This window comes from Penicillium malachiteum, assembly GCF_028827825.1.
Source record: "Penicillium malachiteum strain IBT 17515 chromosome Unknown utg000002l:1.0-8849297.0:1.0-8852440.0, whole genome shotgun sequence".
NCBI classification, from domain to species: domain Eukaryota; kingdom Fungi; phylum Ascomycota; class Eurotiomycetes; order Eurotiales; family Aspergillaceae; genus Penicillium; species Penicillium malachiteum.
Window position 1 is genome coordinate 3,970,844 of NW_026643095.1, and position 15,406 is coordinate 3,986,249.

The window sequence follows — 15,406 nt, forward strand, 5'->3', positions numbered from 1 at the left end:
CCCGACTCGGAAGTAAGGATACGTTGACCATTTAGCAGGGTTAAGCATCACTGATGCCGTTCCAAAGAGTATTCATAGAGGCTTACCTGTGACTTTGGAAGCACTCGAGTCATATCTGTTTCAAAGATGTGACTTATTGGTTTTCTTGCCGTTTCATAGATGGGTCAAACACAACATTTGAAGCCCTGGAGCGCTAAGTTAAGGTGCCTAGGCGGCTAGGCGGCCTAGGCCCTTCGGTCCCGCACATAGGGTCTTGTGGTAGTAATAATGGATGTAGGGAAATTTCTATGGACTCTCGGGCTAAGTACTGTTTTCTATCTCTGTTAAGCTACTTTGGGTTTCTTGTCATTCTACTAGTAGGTGCCTTTTTCATTATAGGAGATACATGTACCGGGAAATACTTGGCCTTTAGGTAACGAGGACTTTCCAAGCGCTTAGGTGGAGGCAACCAACATCTGGAGGGACTCTCCTGCAAGGGATCACAAAGAACCCTGGAAGCATAGATGAGTCATATCATGAGGTTGGTGCTAGTAGGGGAGGGGAACATGCCATGCTTGTTCATGCCCAGGTGGGCGCTTAGGAGGTAAAGCATAAACAAATCAGATTCCAAAGTTGCAAGTTCCCTCAGTGAGTATGAAACTATCAAGTTTTAATTATTTCATGTCGACCATATTTGGATTCAGGATGTTGGCTCCGGGAAATAATATTGTCTGGACAGAGTACTCTGTAAGGGCGTATTAAATTATAAGTTGGAGAGGCTGAAGGGAAGCGCCCGGGATGTGATAGCCCGTCCGGGGCAGAATGATACAAAGCCCGGAATATGATAGTCCCGTCCTTAATCCCTTTCAACCTTTCAACTGAACTGTCAAAGCAGCCACTGGAGATCGGTCACAACTCACGAATCACCCTTTTCCACTATCATCCACTGGCCAATTCCACACCTCAGATTTTCAGCTTTTTGATTCCTCTTATCAAATGATCAAGATGGAGGGAAAGAGCAAGAAGGAAGAGTACCGCCGTTGGGATATGGGAGAAAATTAAATAGCGAAATCGCCTTCCAAATCTCCATTTCCTTATATTCCCGGATGGAGATTCACCGTGCAATCTCATGTATCTTCCCCTCCTACTCCAGTGATACCTGGCCACCTCAAGTATACACAGGATGAGCTAAGGGACTTGGTTCGATTGAACCCTGCGGAATATTGCGTGGAGCATCCTCCCTTGCCCGGCGAGATGGGCACGAAAATGCTTGACCTTGAAATCACCGATCTGATCTCTGCTGAAGATCCTAAAAATTTGCAAATATTCACCGTCAAAGTGATACATGAATCACCTAGCTCACCAAACTCGCCTCTACAATCCAGGATACTTCTGGCAAAGCTTTATGAGCCCCTCTATTTCAACGATGCCTCGGAGTATTTATGTCCATGTCGAGTGATGGATCGCTCCTATACTCACGAGACTGCTGCATACTCCGTTCTCTCTGAGTTCCAAGGTCGAGAAATCCCTCGTTATTATGGCTCATACACCTTTGATATCCCTGTTGATACTTCCGGCACCCTCAATGTGAGATCTGTACGACTGATCTTGACGGAATATATCCGTGGGACAGATATGGCTGAGGCCAGTCCATATTTCGTCAAAGCCAGTTCCCCAAAATACGTCCTGGAGACTCGTCAGCAGATTATGAAGAAAGTTGTTGAATTTGAGAGTGTTGCATTTACTAGGAACATCCTGCTCAAAGATCTCAGTCCTCGAAATGTTATACTACCAGATGACGACCCAGCAAGCCCCATATTCATTGATTTCGGTGATGCGCTCCTAAAACGCTTACCTGACGACCCAATTTGCGCAAAAATGGATTTCCTGCCAGGACAATATATCTCGCCCCTGCTTCGGTGGGATAGAAATCGGGCGTATGAATTTGTAATGCATGAGTGGGTAGATTGGGATTGGGAACCCTGGGTGGATGCTGAGTTTGCAAATACGGCTCCAACGATAACACCAAGGATACTTGAAGTCTTTGGTAAGTTAAGAAAATATGATTTGAAATCTAGTAAATGTTCCGATAGTTCAAACTCGAAGGGTGCGGAGGACTTGGAGTGAGCAACTTGAATGGAATACTAAATGTCCTGCCTCCTGTGTTACATGTATAGTTCCCAAGGTCCAACCTGCACCACCGGCAACCTTCAAGTTGGAGCCCGGCCCGGGGGCGGACCTTGAGACTATGACTAATCAGTTCAATGCAATCAACCTTGGAAATTTACCACCTGGGCACCTGCACATATGGGCAGTTGACTGATAAATGAAAACACTTTAAACCCCCGATTAATTTTCCTATTATTATCTCCGTTGGCATAAAATTCTTCGTACCCAATTGATAAAGATACCCAACCATATTTTGGAAGGACCAAAACTCGACATGAGGATTCACGTAATTTGACCAAGAAACAAGCACGACATGGGGACTAAAGACCAAAAAAAAGTAACTAAACAGCCCGATGGCTGCACAGACCAGGGTAAGCTGCAGGTCAACGGGGATACAAGCAAGAAAAGGCATAGGCTAGACCATGCAAGATGCCGATCGGGAATGGAGGCAAACAGATTATGCAAGCCTCACCCTATTACTTGACCAGGTGGTCCATAGACATGGAAGAAGTGACACATGTGGTTTCATCATCATCATTAATATGCGGGAGGTTTTAATACAAATGATTGATGATATGTAATGAGTATTAGTTATTGCAATGAACTTCTTCTCTGATGAATTCATTCCCAGTCAAGATTATCTAGGTATCTATCCGCAATTGGTTAGTCAAATAGATAAGAACTTAGTGCTAACAAGGTAACCAAGGTTATTAGTCAAGTCCTAATAAAAGAGATTCATGGTCCTGAAACATCTCAATCCCTTCAATTCCAATTACTTCTTATTACTCCTACTATTTCCTATTCATCAGGTATATAGGAGTGACTTATTCCATGTCCTAAATGTGTGCCCATCTATTGCGTCATTCGCCCGTTTTTCCCGTTCAACGGCGTTGCATACGCTAGTACACCCCCAAGTCTTCTTCCTCCCCCCGGTAATCTTCCGCATTTCACAAAAAGATTTGCAGGTTTGCAATTACACCACCCACGACTTGGGGGATCATCCAGTCATGGGTGTGCTACAACCTGGTCGGCGCGATTCGCGTGCATCGGTCATATCCCATCGAAATTGGGGCTTTGACCGAGACCTGGACCGTTCCATCCCGTCACAATCGTTGGTGGAACACGCTAATATGGGTAGCTCGCCCGGCGGCATGGAAGCGTCCAGCTATAATGGCTCAAGCTTACGAGCCCCCAGTCGCTCATTTTATCATCGTTCAATTAATACAACAGGTGGGTACATCATACAGGGCTTGGCCAAAAAAAAAGAGAAAAAAAAGATCCCCAAAACAAACTTTACGCATGCCTAGCACGTCAGATGGTAAAAGAGTCATTTACTGACCACTCACAATCCTTTAGACCCAGCCCATTATGCATCAGATGGCGTCCGCGAACAAACTGCCGAGCTTGCGACATATGGCCTCTCATTGAATAAGAAGCCCTCGCGGGGCCGAACCAGTCTACCACTTAGCTTGGATCTTTTCCAAGAACGCCGCTTTCCCAACGTCTCTCAGAATGAAATTGCAAGCTCGTCTGACCCGGTGGCCGAGGAGGCGATAGAAGAATCAGAAATCGCCCCAGAGCAATCACCTGTGGTCTCGTCCGCCTTGACAGATATGATCCGTCAACCGGATCCGCGTTTCGAGGACGATCATACCAAGTCGATCACCGAGATTGAACCATTTCCACCACTACCCACCATCCACGATGAGCCTGAACCCCGCGACACAGAACGAACCTCGTTGCTGTCGAAGACTCGATCTAAGTCGCCTCATCATTATGGGTCATTGGATGATATTGAGAATCAAGGAGGCGTTGCATCTCGGACCTCTAATCCCCTGGCCAAGGGACTCGCTACTCTGGCTACTTACTCTCGGACGATAGCCAACCCCAAGTCTTGGGATCGTGGAGTAATATGGCGAGAGGGTGTAGTACAGCCGATCAGCTTGCTTCCTGCGGTTTTACTTGGACTCTTGCTTAATATTTTGGATGCATTATCCTATGGAATGATTTTGTTCCCACTGGGGGAACCACTCTTTGCCGATCTTGGCTGTGATGGTATATCAATGTTTTATGTCAGTACTATTATCTCGCAGGTGGTATTTTCCAGCGGGGGATCTATTTTCAAAGGGGGAATTGGCAGTGAAATGATCGAAGTGGTGCCATTTTTTCATCAAATGGCGTTCGCCATCATGAACCGGGTCGGTCAAGATAAACCCCAGTCTGTTGTGGCCACGACAATCCTTGCCTTTTCAGTCAGCTCGGTCCTGACTGGTCTGGTATTCTTTTTGATGGGAGTGTGTGGATTGGGCTCATTAATTGGGTTCTTCCCACGTCATATCCTCATCGGCTGCATTGGTGGTGTTGGCTACTTCCTCCTTCAGACTGCCGTGGAGGTATCTGCACGCCTCCCCGGATCTCTCGAATATAAACTGCAAACTTTGGAGAAACTATTTCGCGCTGATACAGTTGCTCTGTGGGTAATACCTCTGTCTCTCGCAATTGGTCTGCTTGTTTTGAAGCGCTTCATTCGATCGAACTTTCTAGTCGGCGTTTATTTTATCGCTGTGGCAGCCGTGTTCTATATCGTTGTTCTCTGTGCTGGCGTGTCCATGGATACTCTGCATCAGAAGGGGTGGGCTTTTAATGCCCCTTCATCCAATTATCCTTGGTATCATTTTTACAGCCTCTACGACTTTTCGGCAGTGAATTGGACCGCCTTCGCTGATACCCTCCCTGCCATGTTCGCATTAACCTTCTTTGGTGTTCTTCACGTACCTATCAATGTTCCTGCGCTGGGAATCTCGACTGGAGAAGATAATCTCAATGTTGATCGAGAGCTAATGGCTCATGGCGTAACGAATGCCCTTTCAGGATTTGCAGGTAGCATCCAGAATTACCTTGTCTATACCAACAGTCTCCTGTTCATCGCCAGCGGTGGTACATCTCGTCTCGCGGGTTTGATGCTAGCAGCAGCCACAGCGGGTATCTTAGTCGTGGGTCCTGTTATCATTGGATATATCCCTGTGATGGTTGTGGGCGCTTTGATCTTCTTACTGGGTATCGAATTACTGGAGGAAGCATTGGTGGATACATGGGGCAAACTCACCAGGCTTGAATACCTCACTGTTGTTATTATTGTCGTGACCATGGGCGCCTGGGACTTTGTTATGGGAATATTGGTTGGTATCATTCTGGCCTGTGTCAACTTTGTGGTTCAGACTTCCCGCAAATCTGCCATCCGAGCAACCTTCTCTGGAGAGATCGCTGGATCAACTGTCCGTCGTCCACCGATTCAGCAGCAATTTCTGCACGAAGCTGGACAGCAAACTCTTATCATGAAGCTTGGCGGTTATCTTTTCTTCGGGACAATTGTCAATGTGGAAAATACCATGCGTGCCTTGATCCAGGACGATGCATTCAGCCGACAGCCCATCCGATTCTTGATTCTGGACTTTTCTCGAGTCTACGGGTTGGACTTTTCTGCAGCCGAAGCCTTTACGCGTATCAACCGTATCCTTCGCAAGCGCAACGTTCAAACGACAATCTCGGGTCTCAATATAGAAGGCGATGTCGGTAAAAGTCTTCAGAACGTGGGTCTCTTCGAGCCGGAATCGGGGGTTTCCATATTCGAAGATCTCAACTCTGCTCTCGAGTTTTGCGAGAATGACTACCTTAAGGTCTTCTACAATCGCCAAAAAGCACTTCTCTGCAAGACAGGCGACACTACACCATCGAATAATCTCCAAGTTCCTGTCCCCGTCCCATCTCATCCTCATCCCAGCCTATACGACAACGTCGTCAGCTCTCCACGAGGCCAGTACCTCCAGCGAGTTGCAACCACCACCATCCGCGAACACGAAACCTCAATGACCAAGATGGCTGCTCCTGCATGGTCCGCCATGCGCCAACCTCTTCCTCTTCTTCTCCAAACCTTCCAAGGTCTCTCTAATCAAAACGAAGACTTTTGGTTCCCCGCCTGCGCCTATTTTTCCCGTGAGGTCTACCCAGCGGGCACAATCCTATACCACGAAGGCGATGTTCCACGGGCCTTTTATCTGCTCGAGTCTGGCATGCTGCGCTGTGAATATGATCTCCCGCAAGGTCGATACTTCGAGCTAGTTGTAGCAGGTCGACCATGTGGTGAGCTTCCTTTCTTCAGTGAGACCCGCCGTACAGCCACTGTGAAAGCCGAACATGAATGTGCTGCGTGGTGTTTGAGTGATCAGAAATGGAAAGCACTTCAAGAGGCAGAACCACGGGTTGCTCGTGAGTTGTTGACTGTCAGTTTGAAATTAACGACCGAGCGAATGGACAGTATCACTTCGTAAGTGACCTTATCTCCCCCGCAATTTTGAGAAGATTTGATGCTAATTTTTTGATTTTTAGATACGTTTTGACGATGGCAGCTTGAGTTTTGGACATATATTTCTTTTGGATCTTTGCATTTGCACTGGCGGTCAATTAGCGAACTTGGTTATTGGTTTCATGTATAAACGTCTTTAGAGTGACCATTTGGTCATCATTTCCAACCACGTGTAGGCACAGCCCCTGTACGGGCATTCGAGCATTCTGCTCCTAAGTAGAATGAGCGATCCACAACCTTGGAACTTGGAACTTGAAACTTGAACATTATTCCTAGAGATCTCACTGGCACATACAGTACTTTCGTGGATACTCCTCGGATTTACCTACCTTACTAGTAAGTAGAGAAAGGCGACGATCTCGGACATTAGATCTTGATACCTAGTTTACTAGGATGAATTAAGCCGACTTGCCGAGCTTTATGATCCACTTGATCGGCAATAGTTTTATCCCAGTATGGAATATAAACTGGTTCATCTCCTCCATACATTACGCACGACAGACAGCTATCAACTTGAACTCATCCCCTACCTTGGAATACAATTCACTCAATATGCCGCCACCTCCATTCACACTCCCAGAAGGAGGCCAGACAGTGGTTTATTCCACAGTTAACGACCATGAGATCAAGTTCGACTTTTGGCTCCCCCGCACTACAGGCCACCTGCCCGCAATGATCTACTATCACGGTGGCGGTATGTCCGCGGGTTCACGACGAGGCCGAGCATTCCCGCAATGGATGTACAGTACGTGAAAAATATCCACTCCGCAATGATCTGGGACAGTGTACACCGAACACTCCGCATTCCACACCCAGAAACTACCCCACATTCCACCATAGCCAGTACCCAACTACAGTATAGAATTAATCCTCTATATAGATCACTGCCAAGAGAAAGGCTACATCTTCATCTCAGCAGACTACCGCCTCTGCCACCCAAGTAACGCAATTGACCAAATAAGCGACGCAAAGAACTTATTCACCTACCTATCCACCAAATTCCACCAGAATCTCCCTGAATCAACAACCCTGGACACAGCTCGTATCGCCGTGACCGGGTTCTCAGCAGGTGCATACTCCGCTCGTGCAGCATGTCTCTACGCAAACCCCAAACCAGCCGCCCTCCTTTCTGTCTACGGACTTGGCGGAAACATGTTACTGGATCACTGGACCCGTGCGCGCCCGCCTACCTCTCTTGCTAAATTCGTCGATCTCTCAAGTATCCCCGAGTTACTAGCTGATCGCACGGTTATAAGTGATGATTTTGGTGACGGTATATCGCGTCGCTTTGCTTTAACGGTTTACTGGGAAATCGAGGGATTATTCCTTGATGGAGTCTTTCAGAGTCCTGGTTTGGGTAAATTGCTTGATGCTGTTCCCTATGAGCAGCGTTTTGGGATTGTGCCCCAGGATTTGAAGGAGGGTATGTTGCAGGAATTCGTGAAGGGAGATTATCCACCTTCGATTTTTGTGCATGGTTTGGCGGATGAGGTTGTCTCTCCGGATGAAAGTGTTTTCCAGCATGAGCAGTTGCAGAAACTTGGGGTTGATTCGAAGTTGTACCTTATTCAAGGTGGACCTCATGGTTTGGAGGGGGCTATGAAGAGGATGATGATGATGGGTGTACCTGGAACTGAGGGTGGTGAGAAGGTTATTCAGGATACTATGGAGGCTTATACGGAGGCGATGGTCTTTATTGATGGTGTTTTTGCGAAATAGAAATAGAGTATAGAATAGAATGAAAAAGGCTCCCCAGGTGAACTCGAAGTAGACCTCTTAATTCAGCTATCTCTTACTTCTTCTTTAAATATCTCTCACTTTACCTATCTCTTACTTCGGTATATCTCTCACTTTAGATATCTGTAGAGCTGACAGTTGCCTATATCTAACTATATACTAGCAGTTAGCCTTTCTGCGTCCTTCTAGGCAACCATACCTAGTTATAGGTAACCCAGTAGATAACCCCGTAGGTACTTATATAGAAAGAGGTGTAGGTCATCAGTCACCTATAAATGCTACTGACTGCCCTGTACTTAAGTATGTAAATATGGCCTGTCTGAAAGGATGTGAACAAACCCGTGGACCTAGCGAAGTACTTGAAGTACTAGAGACATACCTTTCCCAATTTCGCTATTACAGTGCGAACGGTGGCGTGAGAACTTGTTATATGCTACTAGAATTGGGGTATACAGCTTGAATATTATGGATGTTTGAAGCCGAAATGATATCTGAGAGCATCTGATATTCTCCATGTGCCTACTTATGCAATGTGCAGATATAAGGAACATGAATGGAGAAGATTCATCACTTCTTCCGGGCCACCACTAAACAACGCTAAAGCAACACGTCATACAATAAAGGAATGAATCATCACGCCATTAGGCACTGGTATCGCAAAAAATTCTATATACTACTCTGCGCTTAAAGCGAGACATGCGTCAACAGCAAGGCCAACCCTGGCAAGATGTTAGTAAAAAATACAAGGGCACACGGAATGATCATAACTTACCGCCCTTCTTTCATCTTAACCACATCATCAATGACATCGCGGTCTAGATTAGGGAACATATTCGATAATGTCTCCACAACATTGTTATGCTCAGTACGTTGAATGCGTCGTGCCTCGGCATCCTCCGCACTAGCCTGCCGAGCAGCTGCATCTTGGGCATCCAGAACACGGCTCAGATTCTTCTTCGCACTACCTTCACGAGAGGGTAGACGTTCTTCACCGGATCGTCTGCCCTCGCTGCTGGAGCGTGGAGGTTGATACACATTTGGGTTGAGACGAGGAGGTGCTGGCTGAGGAGTTGCAGCAGGTTGAAGGGGTCGATCTTGCGAAGATCCACTGTCGGGTTCATCGGAAAAAATGCGACCTATTGTGGAGAGAGGTTTTTGGATTGTGCGGAGAAGTCCTGCTACAGGCGCGGAGGTATCATCGTCGCTTGATTGAGAGGCTTCTTTACGGCTGGATCCTGCTTGCGGCTGCGAGGGACCGCCGGGGGTAACGGGTCGGTTGGTAGGTTTCTCATCCAGGGGCTCGGCCTCTCGGTTCTGCTCTGCAATTGCAGATACCGCGGCCTCGACGTTTTTCTCGAACTCTTCGTCGCTAACGGTAAGGCTGGTACGGTCTAAAGTTTCGATGAATTGGATAGCTCCAGACTAAAGGCGGATATGTAAGCAGGAAGTGATTGAGTTTTTGGATCAGAAAACTCACCAGCGAAGATAGATAATAGCCTGCCTCACCACCTAGCTTCTCTTGACTGCGGAACCGCAGGATGTATTGGATGTTGGAGACCAGGTGGTCTGGGTTCGCATGTAACACCACGTAGATCAGAAGCGGGACAAAAGAGTCCGCAGAGGTATCGGCTTTTTTGGAATTCTTTAATAGACCAAAAATGACCTTGCAGCAATTCAATATGCAGATGACCTTATCGCGAGGGGCGCGATAACCATTAATCTTCAATATTTCTAGTCCCTCAAGTCAGTATGTTGCCATAAAAACCATCTTTTATATGATAGCATACCTTGTTGTGCCAGATTCAGGAATCGGCGCCCGCCACCACTAACAGGAGGGATATCTAAGTGTTCCTCGCTAACCCAACTATAAATGCGAATCTTCTGTGCCAGAATCTCATCTCGCTCAATATCTTCTTGGTGTTGACCCCGTCTCCATGGCCCATGGAGCCTCTCGATCTCTCTCCGCCGGCTGCGACTTGCGCTCCTGGGGATCGTTGGAGGAGCCGGGATAGCTGGCGCGAATGTCTGCGAGTACAGGCGGTTCATGACCAGCTTCTCCATTCCTTCCTTTGCATTATCAAACTCGGAGTCTGACACATCTCGCCAGACTTCACAGATTGCCATTTTATTCGTAATAAAGACCAAGAAATCACTGATGATCTTGACCTGCTCGTGAACCATCCATTGTTTCTTTCCAAACTCCATAAGAAATGATCGTAGGAACTTGGCAACAGGATCAGCAGTTCGGTGGCGTAACTGTTCTAGAAATCGGTGAAAATCGAACGGCTGGTCTGGCTCGGGCTCGGGTAGAGGTGGAATTGTCGAGGTCGATGATCGTCGGGTCAGCATAGGTTCGTCGGGACCGATAGATTTACGAGAGTGTGTAGTCGTGGGAGAGGATGCATGACCTCCCTGAGGCAGAACGGGAGGAGCCCCAGAGATAGGTGACTGAATATGATCCAAACTTCCTCTTCGAGCTGAGAAGTAGTTCGAAGTAGCCAGCTCCAACCGAGGAGACATTATTTGGTCTTGATCAGTAGTCCGCGCGGGATCCTGAAACTGACCCATAATGCTCTGGATCTCGAGCTGTGACTCCGATTCATCGCGCACCCCTGTCGCTTTCTTGGTCGGTTTGGTATCCTGATCGCTGTCTGTCGGTACTTCGGGCAGCTCCTTTTCGGAGTTTGGAATGGAGATCGGCTCGCTGGTTTGCACGGGTGCAGAAGTTGCTGATTGGTTGAGGTATGCTTCATCTTTCTCGGGGGGTGTAGGCGCGGGGGTAGTAGGCACCTCGGTCGGCTGCTGAGGTACGGGTGCGTTGGGTTCTGATATTGATAGTCCATCTATCTGCCCCTCGAGCGGGTCCGGTTGCGACGGTTGGCAAGACGGGGTAGCCGAGTCAGAAACCCTCGAACCGCAGGCTTCCTCGTTTGAAGCCGGCGGTATGTCCGCTGCTGTGCTCATTGTGTTCTGGGGTATGTCCTCTAATGTATCATCATTCTGCGGCTGAGGCAGGTCGGCGGCGGCGGTAGTCGAGGTGGGGCACTCAGTGGTCTCCTGGGCGAAGGGCTCACTGCTTTGCCCAGGGGCTGAAGGTGGGGATTCGGTGGCCGACATGAGCTATCTCCATGCAGGCCACGCAATATCTGGCCTGGGAGATTCGTAACTTAAGGATGGTCTTGAGGCTCGCTGTGCGGATCAATTGTTGAACCGAGGGCCCGGACATCATCATGAGCTTGAAGCTCTGACACTTTAGATGTAGATATTCCACTTGACTTGTATTCAGAGGGGTTTGTATTAATTAACGACGAAAAACAGAGATCATAAATTTATATCACATTTTTAGTCAAATCTTTTCTAAATCTACATATCAGTACAAACTAGATAGCCCTGGAGACAACTGCTAACCCTAGAGAGACTTGAGATACTTGAACTGTAGTACGATTCTGCCACTCACCTCCGCCGGCTATTCTGCCAGTGAGGAAACTGGAAAAAGTGCAGCAACCCAAATAGCAAAAAGAGGCCGAGGCCTAAACACATCTGTATCTCACTATGTGTGGGATTTTCTTTTCCTTGTCATCTGGAACAAACTCACCTTCTTCAGAAACACAGTCTTTACTGGAGAAACGTGGACCTGACAGCTGCAAGACGCACACTGTCCACAAGGAGATCTCAACGCCTGATGGCCAGCTCCTGACTTACCACCTCACCTTCATTTCGACGGTGCTATCACTAAGGGGTGATCATGTCTACACCCAACCACTGATAGATCCAACTAGCCAGTCTGTACTGTGCTGGAATGGAGAGGCTTGGAAAATTTCAGGCAAGCGTGTCTCAGGCAATGATACTGAGCATATCTTGAGCTTGTTTTTGCGGGCCGTTTCTGTCGATAATGATGACAGTAGAAGCCCCGCTCACAAACTTGGCGAGGCAGTTGCAAGTATCTCTGGGCCATTCTCATTCGTGTTTTATGATGCAACAAACTCGCGAATTTTCTTCAGCAGAGACTGTCTTGGTCGAAGATCTCTCCTGCAGGGGTATGATGACGATGGGACGTTGAAGATTTGCAGTATCTGCGACGGATCTTCATCGACCTGCTTTCAGGAGATAGGCTTCAGTGGGGTTTATATGATTGACCTTTTGGCGCCTCATGGCCTGTCTCCATCCATTAAAGAACAATATAAGATCGAGACATTGCCGTGGAGCACTGATCCCTCAACTGAGGGTCATATTGTAAGTCTGCATTTGAACTCGACAGTAGATATTTACCGCTGACAACCCCCAGAAAAACCCAATTCCACCAATGAACATGTCAGTTCCATCAGAACAGCCACCAGCATTAACATGGGAGACTCCGTTTGTTCTGGACCTAGAATCCAAACTTCGCGAGTCTTTAGCATTAAGAATTGACGATGTTCCTGAGCCGCCTGGTTTTATCCAAGGAAAAAGCGCAAAGGTTGCTGTCCTCTTTTCTGGTGGCCTTGACTGCACACTCCTCGCTCGGTTATCTCATGACATCTTGCCTATCGACGAACCAATCGATTTGCTCAATGTCGCCTTCGAGAATCCCCGTGTGGCAGCTGCCGCTAGTGCAAACAAGTCAAGCTCACCTCAGCCTCTCTCAATATATGAGGCTTGTCCTGATCGGATGACCGGTCGTTCAGCCTACAATGAGCTTCAGAAAATATGCCCGGGTCGGAATTGGCGCTTCGTAGCCATCGACATACCTTATCAAGAAACACTAGCACATCGAGATATTGTGAAGCGTCTCATAAGACCACATAACACAGAGATGGATCTCTCCATTGCGTGCGCTCTATACTTTGCCTCAAGAGGCCAAGGCACAATCTCTATTAACGATAGTACTACTTCCAGTACAGATCAGCCTTTCACTACATCTGCACGTGTACTGCTCTCTGGCTTAGGTGCCGATGAGCTCTTTGCCGGATACGGTCGGCACGGCGTGGCCTTCAATCGTAATGGATTCGAAGGTCTTGTGTCAGAAATAAATTTGGACGTTAGTCGTCTCGGACAAAGAAATCTGGGTCGTGATGACCGCGTCCTTTCCCACTGGGGTCGAGAGACTCGATTTCCTTTCCTGGATGAAGAATTCGTCGCATGGGTTCTTCAATCTCCAGTATGGGAGAAATGCGGGTTTGGAGTTGCGGCTGTCCAAGTGTCAGATGAGATAACAACAGGCATTGACGCTGAAAAAATGGCGCTTCGACTTGTTGCACTTCGACTCGGACTTTCCAGTGTTGCACGTGAGAAAAAGCGCGCCATTCAATTTGGCGCTCGCACGGCAAAAATGGAGAAGGGACGAACGAAAGGCACTGATACTCTCAGTTGAATATTCACACTATAAATCTGGAAAATATCTGGTTTGAGTTTCTTTCCTTTTCTCTACTGCTCAATACTCCCACTCACTCTTCGAGTTGTCTCGAGTCAGTCCCAGCAATGATGACAAAACATGGAATCAGATACTTCTGAAACCACTCCGCTTCGTTTCTTCTTGCAGTTTCTTTGATGTCTATATATCTTTGTTCTTTATCACTCAGAGCAACAGCAGTCTCAGACGGCGTGGGGCTTGAGTAGATCTGGATGAATATGGGTATCAAGGTTCCCGTACAGAGAATTTGAAGACAGGGGGTGGCTTATGAAGGTTCAAAAGGCAAGTCTGAGCTGGGCTACTGAGCTTTCAATTAGGATGAAAGAACTATTGACCTTTCGAGAGAAATTTATGTTCAATATTCAATATTAGAGGAAAGTTTCTTGACTACCAGACATCGAATATTTTTTGAAGGTAAATTGTGGTCTTTATCGGGGATTTCTTTGAGTAAACCTTGAAACCGGATGCCCATAAGAAAGTCCAATTCTAAATCATGTAGCTTTATGATCTGCCCAAATTTGCAACACAAATCCGGCTCTAGACACCATTTATGCCAGTGCCTTGACATGGGTGACTGCAACTCCATCCTAGATTGACTAATGTTAGTTTCCAAATTCATTCGCGAATATCAGGGACCTTGAATCAAGGAAGACCTACATGTCCAATATGGGTATCAAACTCCTGTACATGCGAGTCATATACCAGATCAGGATTCGGCTTCAATGAACCAAAATTCGACCTGCTGAGAATCTCTCTCTTCGCTTCAGGGGTCGTCGCTTGAATCCATTCAAGGTAGTCCGGGGTACCAGGCACGATAACATTATCCGCTAGCAGAACACTCTTGTCGGGCTTCAAGCCATCCAACTCTTCAAGAAGCCACAGATCAGGTCGGTACAGTTCTTGCCAATGATCAATGAAAATCAACTCCACGGCCTCGATCTCCTTCGTCTCGGTGATGAGCTCGCGCAGTACCTCGCTACTGGAACCAACAATGATGCGCACATAGTCCCGCAATCCAGCAAGCTCCACAAGCCTATCAGCGATGGCTGCCATCTCGGGATTCTTTTCTATGCTCAGATATTGCTTCCCTCCATTCTTCCGAATGGCGTCGCCGAAGAGAATGGCAGAGTAACCAATGTAGCCACCAAGCTCGATCATCACTGATGGCTTTCGTTCGGCAATTATATTGGTGATGAACTCGCCTTTGGTCGCGCCGATGTTCATGAGGAAACTGAACTCGATATTGTATGTGTCGATGGCGCTGAGGACTTTTTTGGGGTTTCCTCGGATTTCCTTGATGTCGGGTCGATTATAGATGTAGTGGAGGAGATCGACCTCACGACCGTCCTATTGCTCAGTATGCTATTAGAACAGCTGGATTCCAAATCTATCTGACATAGCATATGCTTACCAACGCCCAACTTTCAGCAGGAGGAGAATTAGGCTTTGTCGACATAGTGAAAATGAGTGGAAACGAATTGGAGTGTTTCAAAAATTAGAGGCTTCAATAGGATCTGATCTAGATAATTTCTTTGTTTTTTTCTGATAATTCCAGAAGTAAACTTGAGATACACAAACCTTCTTATAGCTTTTCATTTAACATGGTCTCTATACTTCGGGGGGAAATGGTCAAGCCTTAACGAGGAAGTCCCCGGGCCCGATGCTCGGATCCACGCCCGAATTACCCTAAGGGGAACCAATGTATGTCCGATAAAAAAACCCGAACACACGGACTTAGCGACATAGTAGGCAGCCTTATTCGTGGCGCA

The 15,406-nt window shown here is 47.3% G+C and overlaps 6 protein-coding genes across 6 annotated transcripts; 4 read left to right on the forward strand and 2 right to left on the reverse strand.

Moving 5' to 3' along the window:
• Positions 1–1,245: 1,245 nt before the first annotated feature.
• N7483_004533 (uncharacterized protein) lies at positions 1,246–2,106 on the forward strand (the record flags this gene model as incomplete). Its single annotated transcript, XM_057087970.1, has 1 exon — positions 1,246–2,106. The coding sequence occupies one exon, from the start codon at positions 1,246–1,248 to the stop codon at positions 2,104–2,106; it is 861 nt and encodes a 286-aa protein (XP_056947799.1).
• A 1,049-nt stretch (positions 2,107–3,155) lies between these two features.
• On the forward strand, positions 3,156–6,559 carry N7483_004534 (sulfate transporter family protein; the record flags this gene model as incomplete). Its single annotated transcript, XM_057087971.1, has 3 exons — positions 3,156–3,378; positions 3,505–6,472; positions 6,535–6,559. The coding sequence occupies 3 exons, from the start codon at positions 3,156–3,158 to the stop codon at positions 6,557–6,559; spliced, it is 3,216 nt and encodes a 1,071-aa protein (XP_056947800.1).
• A 504-nt stretch (positions 6,560–7,063) lies between these two features.
• N7483_004535 (Alphabeta hydrolase fold) lies at positions 7,064–8,230 on the forward strand (the record flags this gene model as incomplete). The annotated part of the gene is made up of 2 exons (XM_057087972.1): positions 7,064–7,256; positions 7,392–8,230. The coding sequence occupies 2 exons, from the start codon at positions 7,064–7,066 to the stop codon at positions 8,228–8,230; spliced, it is 1,032 nt and encodes a 343-aa protein (XP_056947801.1).
• A 691-nt stretch (positions 8,231–8,921) lies between these two features.
• On the reverse strand, positions 8,922–11,365 carry N7483_004536 (guanine nucleotide exchange factor VPS9; the record flags this gene model as incomplete). The annotated part of the gene is made up of 4 exons (XM_057087973.1): positions 8,922–8,967; positions 9,021–9,670; positions 9,726–9,979; positions 10,036–11,365. The coding sequence occupies 4 exons, from the start codon at positions 11,363–11,365 to the stop codon at positions 8,922–8,924; spliced, it is 2,280 nt and encodes a 759-aa protein (XP_056947802.1).
• Positions 11,366–11,800: 435 nt separating this feature from the next.
• Positions 11,801–13,598, forward strand: N7483_004537 (asparagine synthetase domain-containing protein; the record flags this gene model as incomplete). Its single annotated transcript, XM_057087974.1, has 2 exons — positions 11,801–12,481; positions 12,534–13,598. 2 exons carry the CDS (start codon positions 11,801–11,803, stop codon positions 13,596–13,598), a joined length of 1,746 nt encoding a protein of 581 aa, XP_056947803.1.
• A 681-nt stretch (positions 13,599–14,279) lies between these two features.
• On the reverse strand, positions 14,280–15,093 carry N7483_004538 (O-methyltransferase; the record flags this gene model as incomplete). Its single annotated transcript, XM_057087975.1, has 2 exons — positions 14,280–14,984; positions 15,049–15,093. 2 exons carry the CDS (start codon positions 15,091–15,093, stop codon positions 14,280–14,282), a joined length of 750 nt encoding a protein of 249 aa, XP_056947804.1.
• Positions 15,094–15,406: the final 313 nt, after the last annotated feature.